Source organism: Micromesistius poutassou (assembly GCF_964030765.1).
Source record: "Micromesistius poutassou genome assembly, chromosome: 4".
NCBI classification, from domain to species: Eukaryota; Metazoa; Chordata; class Actinopteri; order Gadiformes; family Gadidae; genus Micromesistius; species Micromesistius poutassou.
In genome coordinates this window covers 19010680-19031529 of record NC_140274.1, presented here as the reverse complement: position 1 = coordinate 19031529, position 20850 = coordinate 19010680, and the positions used below count along the sequence as shown (strand labels likewise).

At 42.0% G+C, this 20850-nt stretch overlaps 1 protein-coding gene and 1 long non-coding RNA gene across 3 annotated transcripts; one reads left to right on the top strand and one right to left on the bottom strand.

Annotated features, from left to right (window-relative positions):
• The first annotated feature begins 855 nt into the window (after window positions 1-855).
• LOC311341922 lies at window positions 856-2493 on the top strand. 2 transcript variants are annotated; one of them, XR_014633369.1, is made up of 4 exons: window positions 856-1068; window positions 1251-1312; window positions 1826-1921; window positions 2024-2493. It is a non-coding gene; the product is annotated as an uncharacterized lncRNA (long non-coding RNA). The 2 variants fall into 2 exon arrangements; XR_014633370.1 differs by having other exon boundaries at window positions 856-1312.
• A 7488-nt stretch (window positions 2494-9981) lies between these two features.
• On the bottom strand, window positions 9982-20386 carry LOC311342205 (uncharacterized protein). Its single transcript, XM_084467017.1, has 10 exons — window positions 20322-20386; window positions 20198-20239; window positions 18979-19185; window positions 18798-18896; window positions 16549-16755; window positions 16368-16466; window positions 15049-15237; window positions 14273-14485; window positions 12911-12963; window positions 9982-11373 (listed from the first exon to the last, which is right to left on the bottom strand). Exons 1-10 carry the CDS (start codon window positions 20353-20355, stop codon window positions 11125-11127), a joined length of 1392 nt encoding a protein of 463 aa, XP_084323143.1. The 5' UTR covers window positions 20356-20386; the 3' UTR covers window positions 9982-11124.
• Window positions 20387-20850: the final 464 nt, after the last annotated feature.

Genomic DNA, 20850 nt, shown 5'->3' with positions numbered 1-20850 from the left:
ATGATTATGCGTCCACGTGCCAGTGGTGGCACGCATGCCTAGGGTTGCCGACCCCTGATGAACATTATGAATGCACAGAAATTAGTCAAGATTTGCTCAACAACTATGGGAACATTTTAGTGTTCCATGCAAACCATTTCCAATGTCTAATTAAAAAGTGATTGAGAGAATCCCAAGTGTGCAAAATTCTGTGTGAACACAATAAAAGTTGGCAGTTTTAAAGAGCCTAAAATATAAACCACAATGCTTTGTTTACTCTTTCATGGTTTAGCACACAACTAAGTGTGATTATAAGCTTTGTTTGAGAAATGTTTACATTTTTAGACATTTTAAAGAATTCAACTTCTGTAATGACTGCATATCTAAAATCACCTTGAATTAGACAATCAAAGCCAAACACTCTCGAATCCATCCCATATGTGTTCAGCACATCTTGACTTATATTTGTACAATAATAATGACCGTAGAGCATTCCAGTTGATTATTTCATGAAGCTGATATATAATGGAATTCAATGCAGAAATGAACCGGTGACCCCAAACTTTTGGACGGTAGTGTATGTCATTAGCAATGGCCAATGTTATGTTAAAAAGACACACAAAACAATTCATTTCAACAATTAGTTTTAATCAGGCTTTGCCACAAAGGTCCCTTTGTCCAATCACGTGCGAGGACATGGCCAAGAGTACTTTTAAAACGAGTTCTTGTACTCTCACGTTTCATGTGGTTTTGACTTTTGATCTCTAGCTGCTATTATGACTAGTCGCCGTCTTTTTTACGGATTATCTCCTGGAACTCCTCAGCATGCGAACCGTCGACGCGAACCCGTAGTGCTACCGCCAGTCCGCAGAACACAGAGAAGCGGCTGTTGAACGCAATCTCGGGCCTGTCTCGGCAGCTCAATGACGGCTTTCAACAGATGTCTGCTGAATTAAAAATAACGCAATCAAGGATGCAGTCCATGGAGGATCGGATGGCAGCATTTTGGAGAAAAGGGTCTGTACGGAAGACTCCAGCACTACCGCTAACTCTAAGAAGAGAAGGCGGGTACACCGTCCGAAGATCGCGGTAAGATTATGTTCAGTGATTGCTAGCTACCTAGCTAGCTCTGCTAAAAGTAGCCTTAAAGTAAAGCGTTTAAGTAGCCTGCCTAGCCCAAACAGCTAAAATTAGCCTTGTAAAATAACCCATGAGCAGAACCAGTGTAAGTTGCTTTATTAAATTGTTTGTTTTGGTCTTGTGATTTACAGGCAGCTGTGCGTCGACTTCATAACGCCGAGACAAATCATATGCCCTACGACCCAGAGCAAGGGTAAGATTTAAACAATAATGCTTTCATTCTGCTGTGCTCATCTAGATACGTGAAAGGGGAATTCCGGTGGTAAATCGGATTTAGATATTTTAAAAATGACCATAGTCTACGGTAAAGTCGTGGCCTATCCTGACCGTAGCGTTCCGAGCTCAGCAGGAGGTCGCTTTAACATGGCGCCAGAATGTTTGGAATGTTTGTTGACGGAAGGAGGACAGTGCGCTTGTCCTACATGGGGAAAGATGATGGGAGTTTGCTAAAATGGTGGAGTACGCATCTGATCCTGAATACGTTGATTTTGAGATTCACTTTCATCGATAGACTTATCGGATGGGTCTTGAATTAAAAATTGCGGCGCCATTGTATGTTGCCATTTCCTCGTTTAAAATGTTAAGAACCTTATTACACCCTAGCCTTGTAGATGGGTTAAGATAAGCGATATATGTGCCGTATGAGTGATTAGTCAGGAGTATTTTATTCAGATGCCGACCTTAACCGTTAATTTTGTTTTCGCAGACTGTCCTCTCCTCATAACGAGTCTGTGACTACACATTTGCTCAGAGCGTTGTCTGCATGTTCAGATTTACAACATGCTGATTCTGACGACATTGTGTAAGTAACTTACTGCAGAACTGTTTTCTCCTTCCTTGTTCAATTTTTACTGTGACTTAAGGTTTTTTTTCTATTCATTCCACTCATTTAATTGTTTCCCAGCTGCCTGCAAGACATTATGAGACGGTACGCAGGACTTGCAGATACAGGCAACCAGACCTTGCAGTACATGCGGAAGCTGTAAAGAATTCAGCTCGGAGTCGATCGAGAAGTAAGAGGGTAAGACTAGATAAGATCTGTTTTTGGTTAATGTGAGCAGGGTTTAAAATTAGCACCGGCCAAATGCTGAATTGGACAGTACAATAAATAAGCTACCAGCCAGTGGCTGGTAACTTTCAACAGTTAGTGATGTGTCAATACCACATCACAATATAGACTAGAAGGTGTTGCTGTTGCTATAGCTATGAGTTAACCATTACATTGCACCATCATTGTTTTTTTCTACCCTGAATGAGTATTTCTCAGGTGCATTAATAGATGTGTTTTGTCCATACGCATTGCATCGTGCAGTACTGATTGTCTTTATTTTATTGTTTTACAGCTGCTGGAAGCAAGACAGTGTTTTAGCTGAGGATGAGAGAGACCTTTGGGAGAGCGCCACCATAGATATGATGTCGGAAGAGGAAGATGGCATCGGTGGCGGGGTGTCGGGATGGATAGTACGGACTCCGTCCTACCGCAGCAAGGAGCTCACCCAAGGAGCTCACTCAAAATTGCAGTTTTTTTACCTCACTAATTACAATGTCTACTGGCTATGTTAGCCCTCATGCAATGCCTCTCCCTCCCTCCAACAGCCTGGACTAAATTCACTTTAAACTCTAGTATTGCATGTTATTGACTGTTATTTTTTCTTCCAATGTTTACATTGTACATTGTGCACTTTATTGGCCATATTTATTTATCTATTGTCGATATCTTCAATCCATCGCTATGTTGCCACAGGCCTCCCCTAATAGGTAAACATAACTACTCTAGTTAGCCCATATTTAATATCAAATGCTGGTCTCCTAACTCATACTTGCACTGTCTTGCCTTACCTTTTGCACCTTAACACACACTGGTTTACAATAAATCTCTGTGCTGCTACCCGTTTTTAGTATTTAATGCTGGTCTACTGACTTAAAATTGCACTGTCTTGCCTTACTTATTTGCACCTCAACAAATCATACCAGATCTCCTGTACCACAGGGTTAGTCCCTGCCCTGTCACCATTATCATACTGCCTCAGCACATTAATGTGGAACTTGTTTGTCTGTTACTTAGTATATTTCTCTTAGTTTCTTAATCCTTATTGTCTAGTGTATAGTATATTTATTCTTATTTGTTGATTGTATTCCAGAAATTTACTTTCTGCAATCCTGCTTGTTGTATGTGTATGTTATGTATCTGTCTCTAAGCTACTTGGACCCTGAATTTCCCCTAGGGATGAAGGTTATATCTTTCTATGAATAAACATGTTCCTGGCAAATTTTCCTTTCCTCCTGGTAAATTTATTCATGTCCTTGATGGTCATAATATACAACATAATTACAATTATAATTATTAATAATTAATTATTAATATTAATATTATTGGATATAGGAGGAGCGGGGCTGGTTACATTTATGTGGGTTGGGGGTGTGGTTTAAATGTACAATGACCCAGGCTGACCTAGAGTGACATGTCTGTCAACCAATCACGAATGAGTTTCCTGTTTAAAAACTAGGCTTTTCATCCAATGCTGGGGAAGAATTTTAGGCAGGGCAAAGAACGACCCAGGGTGCCAGCCAATCACAAATGATTTTCCGTTTTGTTTACATCCAATCCTGGGTGAGAATCCGTCTGGCTAGCGCGGTTTCGCTGCTATCCATATGCTAATCCGCGAGATTAGCATATGAATGCCTCCGCGAGAGAGTCCGTATACGACGATATGCGTCCGTCGGAAACGTGAAGTGACGCGACGTGGAAATTGTCGTTTACTGCCGAAAATTGGTCTGGTTTGCAGGAATTTCCGGGCGTGCAACGGGACGGAAATCCCACTTTTCACCCCTACAATATGTGGAAAGAGGAGAGGATGAAGGGGGCCTTAGATACATACGGAAAGGAAACCCCCTCTGGTTTCCTTTCACAAAACGTGATGTCCAGTAAGTGGCCTTTGATTTTGCAGCCAAGAACAACATCTGGTTTCTCCAAGACAGCAGGGAGGGCCGGATATCAGAACTTTCTAAAGTGCAACCCAGAGCTCGGGATGCGCAAGCCAGAGGAGGTGGTCAGCCAGTGGTTTAACCAGTATGAGAGCCTTTTGGTCGAGCTGGGTATTGAGGGTCACATATATGGAACTATGACGAGTCTGGGCTTCAGGACCAGTTCAGTTCGACAAAGGTCGTTGGACAGGTTGGCCAGCCATGTGTGGAGGTGTGTGCCAGAGAGAAGGGGGAGACAACGACTTGTCTGGCAGCGTTCAATGCAGAAGGCAGATACAGCCGAACCATGATTATTTTTAAGGGGAAGCGTGTTCGTTCTGAGTGGCTACAGGGATGCCCGGAGAACACCAGCGTACGGTGTTCAGACAATGGCTGGATTACCTCTGACCTCTTTCTGGAGTGGGGTCAAATGTTCATTCAGTCCCTTCCTAAGGATGATTATTAATGCTACTTTAAAATCAAAAAAATGCACCAAAAATCCAAAAACCCAGTTGAAACTAGATGAAAACGGTTGTAGTTGAAAACGTGACGCAGCTTTTACTTCTCCGCCACCTACTCCACCCGGTGGATCCTTCAAATCTGGGAAAAGAAGGCTGCATATCTCGGCCGCATTTCAAGGAGCCTTTGAAATGGGACAGCACTTGACGCGCCGCTGTGACGTAAGCAGTCTTCAAATGCGTCCTTCGAAGGATGTCTATTCTGGCTGTGTCCCAGAATTGGGACACAGCCAGTGACTGAGAACCATGATTCACCGCTACCGGAAATGCGAACGAACGAACGAACGAACGACTCTTCTTGGCGAACTGACCGACGTGAACTGACGTGATCTTGATATTTTCCACATGATGGCAGCACTAAATGAGGAAGTCCTGCTCATATATGGTAGTGTCGCTGAAAGTCAGTTTTTTTTTCCATGAGCAGATGTGCACGATTGACAGTCGGTATACTTAGCGTTGAAACAGCGGATCAGCAGTTCCAACATTTCAGCAGTTCAATGTTTTTCACATATGGCAGCACTATTCCCGAGGATGTCCTGCCGATATATGGTAGTGCCGCTGAATGCCGTCTTTTTTATGAACAGATGGCCATGATGGTTCCGCTTTTCTTTGAGGTAGACAGTACACTTATTGTTGAAACAGCAGATCAGCAATACAACATTTTAGATACAGCAGATCAGTAGTTACAACAGTTCAGCAATTCAACACAGTTAATTTATTGTCCGGATTAAAAGCGGATGCCCTACCCTTGATTGGGCATCGGGAAGCTTAGGGCTAGGTGCGTCAACTTGTGGCCTACAGGCACTACATAATCCATAGGTTACAGTTTCAAATATTTTAATAAGGACATAGTATTCATTCAGATTCAACATTAATTCCATGTTGTTACTTTTCATTATCAGTCATTAGGCTAAATAAAGTCACATTTGGCAATTAGCGGGGTCCAAGTAACCTATTCTCGCAATATAGACCCTAAAGGTTTTCTCATGGTTTGACAGCCCTCCTCAAAACAAAATTACAAGGTGTCTTAAGTGTAGGCTATCAACCAATAACCAAATTACTAAACTAATTAAAGGCTATGACACACTGTTACCTTCTGTTAAATTCCTTCTTTCTAGGTCAGAAATTGGGATCATGATTGGACCTCAAAAAATGTACGGTTTTAAAAGTTGGACGTTTAAAAAACGATCAATTATTATTTTTTTATTTTTATTTTTATTTTTTTTACTTTATTTTTACAGGGACAGTGCACAATTAAGGTAATTGTACCAGAGTTAGCTGACAGCTAATTTACATCTGTTGTCCCTGGACAGGCAGGCAGAAGAAACAATGACCATCAGTACACTAAATACAATACATAAAAATGAGACAATACATAAAATTCCATCAATGTGATCAGAGTACAGGCCCGTCAATCATAGGTGGTTACACTTTTGTGTTTCTTTTAGCCAGAGCTTTAGGCTGGACTTAAATTCTACTAGGCTTCCTGAGTCTCTTATGTGTGTAGGTATAGAATTCCACCTCCCTATGACTTTAATGGAGAAGGCAGATTGTCCAAAAGCTGTTCTTTTGAACTGTGGCACCCAGTCACCCCGAATAGATGCTCTAGTCCTGCCAGCTCTGCCACTGCTGGGGCAGGATAGGCATTCTATAAGGGGAGGGGGTGCCAGGTTATGAATAATTTTAAACATCAGACAAACATCAGAGTAGAACATGAAATTATCAAAATCGAGAAAATCATATTTTTTAAGAATGTTACAGTGATGATAATCCTTTGGTTTTTTATCTAGTGTTTTTAAGATGTGTTTATAGAGTGAGTAAACAGGCTTCAGTACAGTTACACCGGCCTGTGACCAAGTTGTTATACAGTAAGACAGATGGGGAAAAATCATAGTCTGCACAAAGAGTTTTGCAGTAAATGGAGACAACTGGTGCCTGATGCTCTTAAAATTATTCAGATTAAATTTACTTACTTACTATTTACTTACTTGCTTTTTAAAGGACAAGTTTGTATCAATTTCAATGCCCAGATACTTAACGTGTGTCACACATTTGATGACCTCGCCATTAATTAGAATATCAGGGTTAGCTGAATTATTAATCCTCTTTGTGAAATACATACAATTTGTTTTACTAACATTAAGGGTTAGACAAGAGTTTGCTAGCCAATCTGACACCTTGCTCATTGCAGTAGTCAGATTGGCTGCAACATCATCTTTGTTTCTTGCATGGGTAAAAATCACAGTGTCATCAGCATACATTTGAGTGCAAACATCTGGACAAGCTTGAGGAAGATCATTAATATATATACTAAATAAAATTGGTCCTAAAATAGACCCTTGGGGGACCCCTACTGTACAGTTTGTAAAAGAGGAACGCTTATCACACACTCTTGTGCACTGTTTCCTTTGGTTTAGGTAGGACTCCATCCAGGTCAAGGCATTGGCTGACAAATTAAATTTGGAAAGTTTAGAAAGTAAAATGTTGTGATTAACTGTGTCAAAGGCCTTCCTTAAATCTAAAAACACAGCCCCAACAACACCGCCTTTGTCAAGATAGTTTTTGATTTGTTCCACAAAAAAACAATTTGCTGTTTCTGTTGAGTAATGCTTTCGAAAACCAAACTGCATTGGGTGAAGGCTAAAATTGCCTTCATTTAAATGAGAAACCAACTGATCACAGACAACCTTTTCAGCAATTTTAGAAGCTACTGGAAGGATACTAATGGGTCTGTAATTTGATGGAGTATTCCTTTCACCCGATTTAAAAACTGGGATTACTACTGCTGTCTTCCATGACGAAGGAAAGTATGAGTTCCTTATGGATAAATTGATCAAATGAGTTAAGGGTTTACATAGTATGGATTTATAATTTTTAAAAAGCCTTGCATCAAGATCAAAAACATCCATGGACCTTGAAGCTTTTAGACAGTCAAGTACTTTCATTACTGCAGATTCTGAGACATATTCAATTGTAAAAATAGGGAATTCGTTATTTGCAGGTTCAAGAGAATGATTGAATTGAATTGAATATTGAATATGAATTAAAGATTGTGGCTATTTGTTCTTTGTCTTCAATTACTCTTGATTGTTCCTTTATTGCCCAATTTTGAATTATTTTCCCCTCCTTCTTTGAGATTTTATTTATATTTTCCCAAAGCACTGTACTATTTCCCTTACACTCATTGATAAGTTTAATGAAATAATCAGCTTTGGCCTGCCTCAGTTCTTTCACTACTTTGTTTCGCAGTTCCTGAAATTTTCTCTTATCATGTGGTAATCCAGATTTAAGAGCTGCCTTTAATGCAAAGTCTCTCTGCTTCATTAACTTCCAGAGATGCTCATTTAACCAAGGTAAATTATTTTTTTTCCGTGAATGTGAGACCCTTTTACAAAATTCATTTTTGGTCTCACTAATTCTGGTCACCATGATATTAGATGCCTCTTCTACATCATCAGACAGCACTACATCGTTCCAGTCCAGCTGCTTAAATTTATCCTCAAATGAGGCAACAAGGTTTTTGGGGATAATATTAAGAGATCTTTTACCCTCTTGTCTGTATAAAAATCGATGTTTTTCCAATTTTCTAACAATTAAGGTCAGATTGTGATCTGACATACCAGTTATCAGATTAAAAGATTTGGTGATTCTTTCTGGTTTGTTACTAAAAATAAGATCTATCTGTGTTTGTGATGATTGTGTAACTCTGGTTGGGCCTTGGATTATTTGAGTGAGATTATACTGATCTGATATACTTTTAAGGTTTTTCCTATTTGCTCTTTCAGCCCAGTTTATATTAAAATCACCCAATACAATTAACTCAGTTTTAGTACCAATTTCCTTCAACAGAGATTTAAATTTATCATGAAATGTATTAGTAGAGTTGGGGGGGCGATACAGGCCAACAACTGTGAAAGACATTTGAGGGGATAATATAATGGAGACAGCAATACTTTCCATATCTTGTAAAAAATTTCGATGTATTTCTACACATTTAAAATGGTCACGTATATACATAAGAACTCCTCCCCCTCTGCCTGATTTTCTATCTTTCCTATAAACGTGATACCCCGGTATAACAAAAGTAGACCTTGGTGAGGATGCAGTTAACCATGATTCAGAAATAAAAAGAAAGTCCAAGTTCGATTCAGTCAGGAGAGTTTCAAGCTGCTCAGTCTTTGACATAATACTTCTAATGTTCAGGTGTCCACCAAGCAATCCTTTTGGTTTTTTCCTTTTGTCCCACAAGACTTTAGACTGATTAACTGGTTGAAAAGATTCAAATTTCCTTTTAATTGTTGTTATAGTATTTATATGTTCCTTATGTGTACCGGCGGCACTAGGATTTAATATTGCCTTTAGAGAGGTTGCATCGGAGGTCACAGACTGATTTTCACTTCTAACAGGAGTTTGGGCTACCACAGGGGGCGGGGGGGGAGTAGTCAGGAAGGGGGTATGTGATGTAAACAGTCGTCAATCGCGTGCAGCGCTTGTTTTAGTTAGATACCGTGATTCCAAGCTAATATGAACATTTTTAAGGTGTAATGAAATCTCTAGGTGAAAAATTGTGGAAGAAGTAGGGTCATAGGTTTGTAGAGAATAAGAAAGAAAGAAAGAAAGAAAAGTCTAAGAACCACCATAGTTGAGTGATGCTCGCAGCAATCACCTAACTAGGTTTCCTTTGAACTGAGAATCTAAAAGAGAATCTCAGTTCAAAGAGAACTAAAAATCCAAAGAATCCAGAACTGCAGTCTTGCATCCCTGATGGCAAGAAGAAATGTATCGAATAGGCCATGTTGGATGTGTGTCCAGCCCCAGTGGAGGCTTCTCCAGTGAGGAGGGGGAGGAAGATCCTCAACATTGTTGAGAATAAAAAGTGTAGATTGCCCAGACTACTGTAATGAATTAATGCCCTTAAATATGACTACTTTAATGCCTTTATGTAATGTTTGTTTCCCTGGGTAAAGGGATATTAGCACCCCCTATCGGATTAAATATTAGTTCGGGGAGGACGTTCCTCCCTCAGCCTCCATTGACTCCCATTCATTTCTTGGGAACTACTGGTGGCCGGTGGATAACATGGCGGTCAATGGGAGAGAGGAGGAAAGTCCTCTTCTGAGTGGGTGGGACTAGCTAAGGGATCTGAATCGCGTCAACGTCTATTCATGAATAGGCTGGAGCCCTGGCTGCACTTTGAACCAATAAGCAGGAGCCCTGGCTGTGGAGCAGCCCGGAGGGAGGGTTTATCCCCTAGAGCCTTATCTTGGGGCTCAGTGAACCCTGTCAGCTGTCTGGGTGGTGGTGAGGACGAGATCATAGCACCAGCTGAGGGTAAATCATCCAAATAAGGCAATAGTAACAACAGGGAAAGGTGTCAGATTGTCGTTTATTGAGATCACTGCTAATATATTAAAGCAAAAAATATATAAAACAAATCAGAATAATTATCATAATAACACACACCACTGGCATTCAGTATATCAATGAACGATGGTAAAACTGTGTTACTGTGGTAACAATGCAGTCACAGTAGTAGTAGCCCTGATAGTATCTTCTGATTCTTCATTGTTTAAAAAATACTTCTATAAAACAGTACATGGATAACTTCAAGGTTTCTCTATAGCATCGGATATGTTTTTTCATCTGCATTAACATAACACAAGTCCAGTTTGGTCTAGTTTAGTCCAGAAGAGATACACGTTGGTCCCTTACAATAATTGATTCAAAGAACAAATTGATTCAAAGGCTCCTTTCAGGCTAACTATGTGAACCAGTTAATACACTTATGAGTCAAACACTGCCTGCTCATAAGCGGATGTGGTTTATAATGTCTGCTTTAAATCAGTTTAATTAATAAGGTGACAAATTTATTTTAATCACATACAGTATATAGGGCTATTTTAAGCCCCATATATAGGGCAGTAAAATACTGCCCTATATATATGGGGCTTAAATATATATCATATATAGGGCAGTAAAATACTGCCCTATATACTGCCCTATATATGATATCACTGTAATGTTTAAGATGTAAATCCTTTACACTGTAATGTTCAAGATGTAAAACCTTTACACTGTAATGTACTGAGAACTCAGGTAAGGAGGATAAGTGTAGTTAGTAATGGGGAACTGAGATGGGGGACACAGAGAGGTCAGAGTTCAGGCCCGATGCCTTGAGTGCTGATTGGTCAGTGCATGTAGGGGGAGGCCCCAGTGTGTGGGGACAGAACCTGAATCCTCTGATTGGTCAGTGCATGTAGGGGGAGGCCCCACCGTGCAGGGACAGAACCTGAAGCCTGTGCTTGGTCAGTTATTCGAAAACCAACTCAGGTTTTGTTATTACTTCTGTGCAAGTGTTAATAAAGTCTAACTAAAGTTACTAAAGTGTAAGTGTAAGGTCATTTCTCACATTGGATAATAGCTATGTGAGACAGCCCAGATGGGAGTTAAAGCATCCCAGGTGTTTGGTAACCTGTTGGTCTGGGCGTGTATGAAGTCCTCCAGGCTACTGACGGCTCAAAGCTTAGGTGTTAGACAGGGGTCTGTTGGCAGAGGACGGAGCAGAGGACAGTCTCTGAGGCCGGCCCCCAGGCTCAGTGACGGATCTCTGAGGCCGGCCCCCAGGCTCAGTGACGGATCTCTGAGGCCGGCCCCCAGGCTCAGTGACGGATCTCTGAGGCCGGCCCCCAGGCTCAGTGACGGATCTCTGAGGCCGGCCCCCAGGCTCAGTGACGGATCTCTGAGGCCGGCTGCCAGGCCTCATGCTGCGGTCCTGAGGAATCAGAAAAAAAACATTTCAATAGGAGAACAAGCAGAACCTCAAGGCCTCTGAGCAGCAGAACCTCGAGGCCTCTGAGCAGCAGAACCTTAAGGCCTGTGAACAGCAGAACCTCAAGGCCTCTGAGCAGCAGAACCTCAAGGCCTCTGAGCAGCAGAACCTTAAGGCCTGTGAACAGCAGAACCTTAAGGCATCTGAGCAGCAGAACGAGACTCAGGGTAGCCTTTGTTTATAAATTATTATTATTGATTCATTGATGATATTTTTCTATCTATTACAATATTTCTTATATCTAACAGTATAGTAGAGCCTGTTAGGTGATACAGACTGATGATGAAATAAAAAGTCATTACTTAGACAGCAAAAGAAACAAATGATGATATTTATGAACAGTAGCCTTTAGTAGTTCACAAAGGGTTAAACACACTGGGCCCTATCTTGCCTATCTTGCTAAATATTATGATGTCAAAGATTGTTCATATATGTGAAACTGCATAGAAATAGCATGTGGACTGTGGAATATTTTTTTTTCCAAAGGGGCTACATGAATGAACATTGTAGTACAGGCTAATGCCATGCGTTAATAATAATAACAATAATAAACTTGAGTAAAGTATATCCCAGCCTTCCAAAACAAAATCTTGTTTTAGGGTAAATGATAACGTAAGAAGTTGCACTTTTAAATCAATGCATCATTAATGCATTATCCTCAAACACGGTACAGAAAACACATATTTTCCTGACACAGACATCGTGTATAAGCCCACAACTTTTAGGATTGATGAGTATTTCATCGTGAGAAATCATAGTTTTACCGCGAGTGAGTGTTTAAAAGAATGAATGAATGTGGTTAATGTTTGGCGTGCAGTTCAACAATATGTGTGCTCCCATCTGTTTAAACACACGTAAACTCTAACGCATAATACAGTCCATGGCAATGTATAGTAACGGGGGGACACATGCACATTATGAACACAATAATGATAATATATACAATACTGGTAACAAACTATGTACTATGTTTGTTAATGTATTGCCGAATATCATCAAATAGACCCACAGTTGCAGCCACAGGCGCATATCAAATATGTGTTAAGTTCTCTTTGCCAAACATTACATGACAACGTTTGTTTTTTAAGTTGTAGAAGAAAACACTATTCCATGTGTGAATTAGGCATTATTTGGCCATAAACTGAGCCATTTCGTTTGAAATTCATGTTGTCATGCATCTGTCTCAGCGGAGACTGCAAACGCACTGTCAAAATATCAGATTGTCAAGTTCAAATGTGCTGGCTCTTAAAGGGGATGGGAGATGGAACTCTCATTGGTTTATTGCATGTTATGCCCAAAACACACCTACGGGTTTCAGACCAACCCATTTTAGATTTGTGTCGGTGCAAGAGTCATTTATCCACCGGTATAATAGCAACACCGCCAGAGCACACCGCCCACAAAGCTACTTGCGTTTCGAGTTTCATACTTGCGTTTCAGACCGTTAAAGTAGGGCCCACTGTGTTTAACTTGAACTTACCTTGTGGTGGCCATCTTGTCCCATCAAGCAGATCAGAAAGGCGGAATAAAGTTCTTGAACCATGGAGGGAAAGAAGGGAAACAAAAAGAAAAGTAGATGATGAATTGGGGATGAAGGATAAGCAGAAGGTTTCCTTTCCAATGAACTCTGAACTGATGAGAGCAGCCGAGGCCATTTCTGTATCTCTACAACAATAATAATATCTGCTTCAACCCATACCCTGTTAACTCAGGCAGAGAGGGTCAAAGAGGGTTCAGCTTGTGGTGTGTGGGGCGTCTCACCCGACTACGTCGCTCATTATCACCCTCATCCTCAACAAAGTGAACAAGCTTCAAATAGTGTCTGAAAGAAGGCACGGGACGTATTATGTACAGTATGTACATACATACATACATACAGTATGCACTGTATGTATGTATGTATATAAGTAAGTATGTATGTATGTAATAACCCCAATGAAATGCTGCATACTGCATACTGCTGTTAGTTGGGCCATTTGTAGCTTAGTGGCTAGCATGCTTATAACGTTGGTTTGGGCAGGGGCTGAATATGTGTTTTCCTTGGATTTTGGCACAAGGGCATGTCAGTGGAAGCCGACATGCATTAGTTCAAACTTAACAATTACAAACTTGAATTAAAGCTGCGAGCAGCGTTTAAGGTGCCAAGCGTGAGCCGACCGCCACGCCACGGACACGCCCTTCAATGTACAGTCACAAAACCATCAAACCTAACCCTAACCCTACCGACCAATAAACCATCAAACCTAACCTAACCCTACTGACCAATAAACCATCAAACTTAACCCTAACCCTACCGACCAATAAACCATCAAACCTAACCCTAACCCTACCGACCAATAAACCATCAAACCTAACCTAACCCTACCGACCAATAAACCATCAAACCTAACCTAACCCTACTGACCAATAAACCATCAAACTTAACCCTAACCCTACCGACCAATAAACCATCAAACCTAACCCTAACCCTACCGACCAATAAACCATCAAACCTAACCCTAACCAGACCATGACGCAGTCCATAAACCTAACCCTAACCTAACCATTAAGTTTGATGATGATTGTTAAGTTAACCCAGCCTCTTGGCATTAAGTTGAATTTTGACGATTTTCGAAGATTTTTGCATTTTTGGACTGTTGCTATAACGCTACCTTTAGGCAGATTCAGATACAATTTGGACAGTTTCATCTTGACCCATGTGCCTTGGACATTTTTCATTTTTGGCGGAGCTGGGGTTGAAAGGCCGTTCACCACAGCAGGCTGTGGAAGTACGCCATCGTTTAGGCACAATGTTGTGACTTTCATCTTTGGATATGTTCCGTTCACACAGCAGAGAGATTACCTTTTAAGGGAGCTTGGTTCTTGTCCTGTTCACAGCAGCGGGAGCAGCCCCGGGCGGCAGTACGGAGCCCGCTGGCGTCCTCGCAGCAGCAGTGGGTCTCTGGGCTGTACTGCACATCTCCACAGCAGAGACTGCTGCTGGATTCCTTGCGCAACAGTTTCTCCCTGCCAAGTGGTCCACAAGTCATGGGCGGGTGGCTGTCTGGTGAGTCATCTGCAAGTACGGATATCATGGGTTCCACAAAAAGTTTCATGTGAAAGGGACACATTATTGAGGAGCAGTAGTAGTGGCGCTCTGACATCTGTCAAGAGAGTAACATGAGTCACCTTCACCTCCAAACCATTAATACACGATATAAACCTCTATATTAAAATATACTGTAGCTATGATAAACAACATCATTTCACCAAAGTTTCAGTATTTGATTCTTTTGCTCCTTTCCCCACAAACCGTTTACTGTTCTGATGACCTTTTGACCTTTAGCATTGGCCGTGTCATAAAGAACCCTATTGGCTGGCTGAGGGTGTGTGCATACTAAGTAGATTAACAGTCCAATCAGCTTGGATTGGATTTTAGGGGAGGGGCTTGCGTCTCAGCATTGGTATAGACGGCTGAAAACACAAGCGTCCATGTTGTATGATGGAACCAGAGATGTCACAGATGCACGAGAACATGTGTCTGTGTATATCCGTGGCAGAGACCTGTAATACCAAATGTCTCGGCCACCTTTACTGAGTTGGTTCAATTCCACGTGCGATAGTGAGAAGGAGACGGACCTGCTGGGTCTGAGTGCGTCCCAGGGGCCACTGGGCGCTTCCTGACTTCAAGGAGGTTTCCCCAGCACTCGTCGGTCCCATTGTTGTACTGCACGTCTCCACAGCAAAGGTTCTCCCCATGTTCCTTGGAGAGGATCTTCTCTCTGCTTTTCTCTCCACAGCACAGGTGGGTGTTGTTGTTGTAGGCCCCTGCAGAAAACACAAGGTTCTGAAACACTGAGATCGGTTGCCGGATTCAGCAACTGACTACATACTGTAATATTCTAGATCAGTGGTCTTCAACCAGGGGGTCACGGAGGTTCTTGGGTGATCCAATTATTTTAGTCAAAATATGGTCAAAATAAAGTCAAACACAACATATAGTGTACAGGGTTGTACTATGAGTTGTTGTTTTTGTCAGTTCAATGCAATTCGATTTACAATATGCAAGATTTGTATATTGCTTTTTTCAATCATTTCTGGACCCTGGGCCAGCTCTGATATAACGGAGCTCCCCTCAGTCCACATATATTATGGTGGCTTTCTTCCACAAGTGTTGCATTACCGCCATGGACCGTCCCCTGGCCCATATTCCAGCACTGCCACGCCGTGTGTGAACGCATGCAAGACGGAAATGTTGCCTGTGTAAACAGTGTAAATAACGAGTGATGCCTACAATGTTTTCACAGTTTCACTGATGTTTGCAAAGAATATCTGTCTGAACATGTTGAATGCAGTCGAGCCACTGTGGCGAGCCACTGTGTACTCTGTATCCACCACGGGAGTATTGGTAAGCTCCAGTAAGGGTTTAATCATGGTCTGGTGTGACTGACAGGCTCCTCCGTCCAGGGCGGGCCTAACTCATGACGCCGGGTCTGTGCTGACCAGCATTTCAGCGTGCTCAGACGTGACAGAGTCCAACGGACAGGAATTAATGATCTAGGTGGACACGCCCACTTGTTATGTCACTAAAACACAGGAAAAGGCAGATTTTCAAACAGCTTGTAACGGCTAATCACACTCGCACCTGGTGGCATAATATCACCCCTTTAATACACAGCTTGCACAGCCCAAAGTGCTGTACATAGCGCATTAGCTAAATAAAACGGCCAATAGAGCGGATTAGGATCCTGCTGACAGTATGTTGGGGAAGTGTACCATGGTGGTTAATTTCTCCCCCTAGATAGTTTTCCCCTTAAGCAACGACCCGAGGGAAGAGCTTGTATGTATTGAATGCAATGAGGGGACCAGAAGACCAAAGCCGAGAGCACAGGCCAGCCCTGAAAACCTGAACATTCAAACTTCATTCAATTTCAAACACAACGTGTCTCCCATCTTACCTTCTCCACAACATCGGTACGGAGCCCCTGGGTGGGCCAGAATCTTCAGTCCACAACAAACGGCGGAGCTGGAGTTGAAAGGCCGTTCACCACAGCAGGCTGTGGAAGTACGCCATCGTTTAGGCACAATGTTGTGACTTTCATCTTTGGATATGTTCCGTTCACACAGCAGAGAGATTACCTAAGGGAGCTTGGTTCTTGTCCTGTTCACAGCAGCGGGAGCAGCCCCGGGCGGCAGTACGGAGCCCGCTGGCGTCCTCGCAGCAGCAGTGGGTCTCTGGGCTGTACTGCACATCTCCACAGCAAAGGTTCTCCCCATGTTCCTTGGAGAGGATCTTCTCTCTGTCCCCGACTCCACAGCACAGGTGGGTGTTGTTGTTGTAGGCCCCTGCAGAAAACACAAGGTTCTGAAACACTGAGATCGGTTGCCGGATTCAGCAACTGACTACATACTGTAATATTCTAGATCAGTGGTCTTCAACCAGGGGGTCACGGAGGTTCTTGGGTGATCCAATTATTTTAGTCAAAATATGGTCAAAATAAAGTCAAACACAACATATAGTGTACAGGGTTGTACTATGAGTTGTTGTTTTTGTCAGTTCAATGCAATTCGATTTACAATATGCAAGATTTGTATATTGCTTTTTTCAATCATTTCTGGACCCTGGGCCAGCTCTGATATAACGGAGCTCCCCTCAGTCCACATATATTATGGTGGCTTTCTTCCACAAGTGTTGCATTACCGCCATGGACCGTCCCCTGGCCCATATTCCAGCACTGCCACGCCGTGTGTGAACGCATGCAAGACGGAAATGTTGCCTGTGTAAACAGTGTAAATAACGAGTGATGCCTACAATGTTTTCACAGTTTCACTGATGTTTGCAAAGAATATCTGTCTGAACATGTTGAATGCATGTACACAGGGGCGTCGCTAGAAGTTGCAAACACACCAGAACACCACACATTGAACTGTTAGCCAATCTTCTCATGTCTAACTCACATCAACAAAGCGCAGGGATGCAGGCTAAACGCAGCAAGGTTTATGGACCCCTAATATTAATGGATTAGGATTTAAACAATAAAACACTTCATGCACCTCCTTGATGCACAAAAAATACAACTTTAAACGTTCTTTAGAGACAATATATAGCCGATTTTATTTAGAATCTAAATTGTAACAGAAATAGGAAACAGAGATGCAATTATCCATTAGAAATATCCATGAATGAATATTAATAATACAACAATTACACAAGTTTTTAAATTCTTTGGTCAAGTAAGTCCTTCTTGAATGCCAGTTTAATTCAATTGTTAAATTGCCTGTTTAATCCAGCTTTTCGCTGGTGAACCATGGACTGTCTACGATCAGTGAAAACGTTCTCTAGTGTGGAGAAAGTGTTCTCACAGAGTGCAGTGCTTGCACCAAAAGTCAGCACATGTTTCAGCGCAGTTATCACGCTCGGCATTGCTTCAAGGGGTTGATGGAGGTGTTTTAGAACTTTCTCCATAGTCCATTTACCTCCGTCAGGTGGAGTCGAGCCACTGTGGCGAGCCACTGTGTACTCTGTATCCACCACGGGAGTATTGGTAAGCTCCAGTAAGGGTTTAATCATGGTCTGGTGTGACTGACAGGCTCCTCCGTCCAGGGCGGGCCTAACTCATGACGCCGGGTCTGTGCTGACCAGCATTTCAGCGTGCTCAGATGTGACAGAGTCCAACAGACAGGAATTAATGATTAGTTTATGATTAGTTTGCTTATTCACACGGACAGGAATTAATGATTAGTTTAGATGATTCACAGAAGAAGGACTTTTTAATGGCCTTCAGATCAGAGCCTCTCTGCCTTCAGATCAGAGCCAGATCAGAGTGTTGCTCTGGGGCGTGGGGGGGGTGTGGGGCAGTGGTGGCTGGTGGTTTTTAAAGAGAGGGAGGAAGGACTGTGCGCTTGGTTGCCATTGGCCTGCTTGTAATGTTAGTGCATGGTGTATGGTGTATGTGAGACTCAAGTTGTTTCAGGGTGTTTTGGTGAACTACAAAAAAGCAGGGAGGGATAATTATGTGAATAAAATTGATACAAATCCACCAGTGGCAGCATTGTACTTTGAAAGCTGGTGGGCAGCATGTCTTGGACTACAAGGGCAGAAGGAAAGGATGCAAACCCAATTAGTCAAATCAGGCCTACTCTTGATTTGTAAAACTAAATGAAAAAATCTGGGCCCGAGTATATTGGTTGTAATTTGGCTATGTTTATTTTCAGCTACAATTGTTTTAAGAAAAATTAAGACACAAGACCAAAAGTGATTCCATTTAAAATGCATCATGCTCTGAATCATTCATTAACATCCTTTCCACAATATTAAACAGAACGGTCAGAGTAAAAAACAATTAAAAAAACAACAAGAACATAATTTCACAACTATCCCATCTTACCTTCTCCACAACATCGGTACGGAGCCCCTGGGTGGGCCAGAATCTTCAGTCCACAACAGACGGCGGAGCTGGAGTTGAAAGGCCGTTCACCACAGCAGGCTGTGGAAGTACGCCATCGTTTAGGCACAATGTTGTGACTTTCATCTTTGGATATGTTCCGTTCACACAGCAGAGAGATTACCTAAGGGAGCTTGGTTCTTGTCCTGTTCACAGCAGCGGGAGCAGCCCCGGGCGGCAGTACGGAGCTCCCCGTCGTCCTCGCAGCAGCAGTGGGTCTCTGGGCTGTACTGCACATCTCCACAGCAGAGACTGCTGCTGGATTCCTTGTGCAACAGTTTCTCCCTGCCAAGTGTTCCAGTCTTGGGCGGGTGGCTGTCTGGTGAGTCATCTGCAAGTACGGATATCATGGGTTCCACAAAAGACAGTTTCATGTGAAAGGGACACATTATTGAGGAGCAGTAGTAGTGAATATGAATTAAACAGGGCCATCAAAACAGGACGTTCATGAAGGACTTATAACCAATGTGTCTATAAACACGGCCTCTCTGTTTTCGTTGATATGCTCTTAGAGAGACTTTAACCATAACCATAGGTTTATACACAGTTTTTATATCACTTTATCTTTACATGCCATTGTTCAGTGATTTGATCTCTCAGGTGGTACAGCTACTGTGTGTTGTCATTTGATTATTGATCATCTACATCTATTTGGTTTTACTACTTAAATGCCTGACTGAATATGCAATTTGCATTGCGTTCATTCTATATATATTGCTGATCCAGAGATTCGAGAGGGAAAAGAAAATGGGTTAATTTTTGTAACCGGTTGTAAACGGTTCTCAACATTCTCTCTGCATTGGTTCCCCCTTTTGTTAGAACCATTAACTGCTCACTGACATAATGTTCTTAAAATACAAGCACAGTATTTCAAATAGTCCAATCAAAGGTTGAATAATTATCTTATAATTAGCATCAAGAGCAACCAATGTCTGTTATTCGAGATTGTGCCAAATGACCACATGGGCTCATGCCAACGTGGGCATCATGTCAGCACACTCAACACTAACATCAACATTTTAGATTATTAACTAATTATTAACTAATCATTAACAACTATGGATATTTTATGAGGTATTGCGTCTGTGGATGGAACTGTTGACTGGTTGCAGGCAGAGTTGTTGGCGGGGGGGGCTGGAAGACGCTCGTCATAGAGCATTTCAGCGAATCAACTGGAACGTTGTAGGGAGATTAAACGTCTTAAACGATGTGGTCTGGTCTAGTCTACCCTGCATCAGTAAATCTATCTTTTAACTATGACTTGATAATTCCACATTTATAATGGATCATTTGAACTGATCTGTGAAGGTCGTTTAGCAATGGGCATAGCATGGCCAACTTACCGATGGAAAGGGCAGCTGCAGACAGGACTGGAACAAAGGAAACTAAAAAAAAAATGAAGTTAGGTAGCAGGCCGTTTCCACAGTGCTAAAGAATAAAGTAGTTTATCATTAGATGGTAGCATACCTAATAGAGAGAGAGTCACTGCCAGACAGGCCATTGCTGTCCTGTAAGTGAGTCCTGTAAGTCCTGTATGAAAGCTGCAAGGAAGTAAAGAATCAGTTTTGTCAACAACTTGTTGACGGATAAAATCATAAAGCCATAAACACTTGATAAGGAGTGTTGACAGTTCTGGCTCATAACGGTTGCCAACTCTACCATGGCCGGCTGCAGACTGAAAAGACGGGAATGGCTACCTGCAGAGACTGGTTTGACCCAGTTTGAACCTGGTCCGCTTCACAAGTTGCTATAAACGTCATTTGATGTAAAGCTCTCCAGTAACATTATCACATAACCACGGTTTTGCTGACTCAATGGCACCAGGGTCCGGTTGATGCAGTGATAAAATGAGTCTGTAGCATTAGCATGTAGCTGACGATTAGAGTTTGTCGACAAACTAACACGTGAAACACAGGAACAGCTTACTCAACACATTCATTCAGTCTGCCTTCGTAATATTATGATGCTAAGGTTGGAAACAGACATTTTAACTCTT

Bases quoted from the DNA above. Each gene is read 5' to 3' on its own strand.
- LOC311342205 (XM_084467017.1), bottom strand. From the start codon at position 20,355: ATGGCCTGTCTGGCAGTGACTCTCTCTCTATTAG. The intron at 20,240-20,321 runs GTATGCTACCAT...TTTTTTTTTTAG, and splicing joins AGTGACTCTCTCTCTATTAG to TTTCCTTTGTTCCAGTCCTG. The intron at 16,467-16,548 runs GTAATCTCTCTG...GTACTTCCACAG, and splicing joins CAAGAACCAAGCTCCCTTAG to CCTGCTGTGGTGAACGGCCT.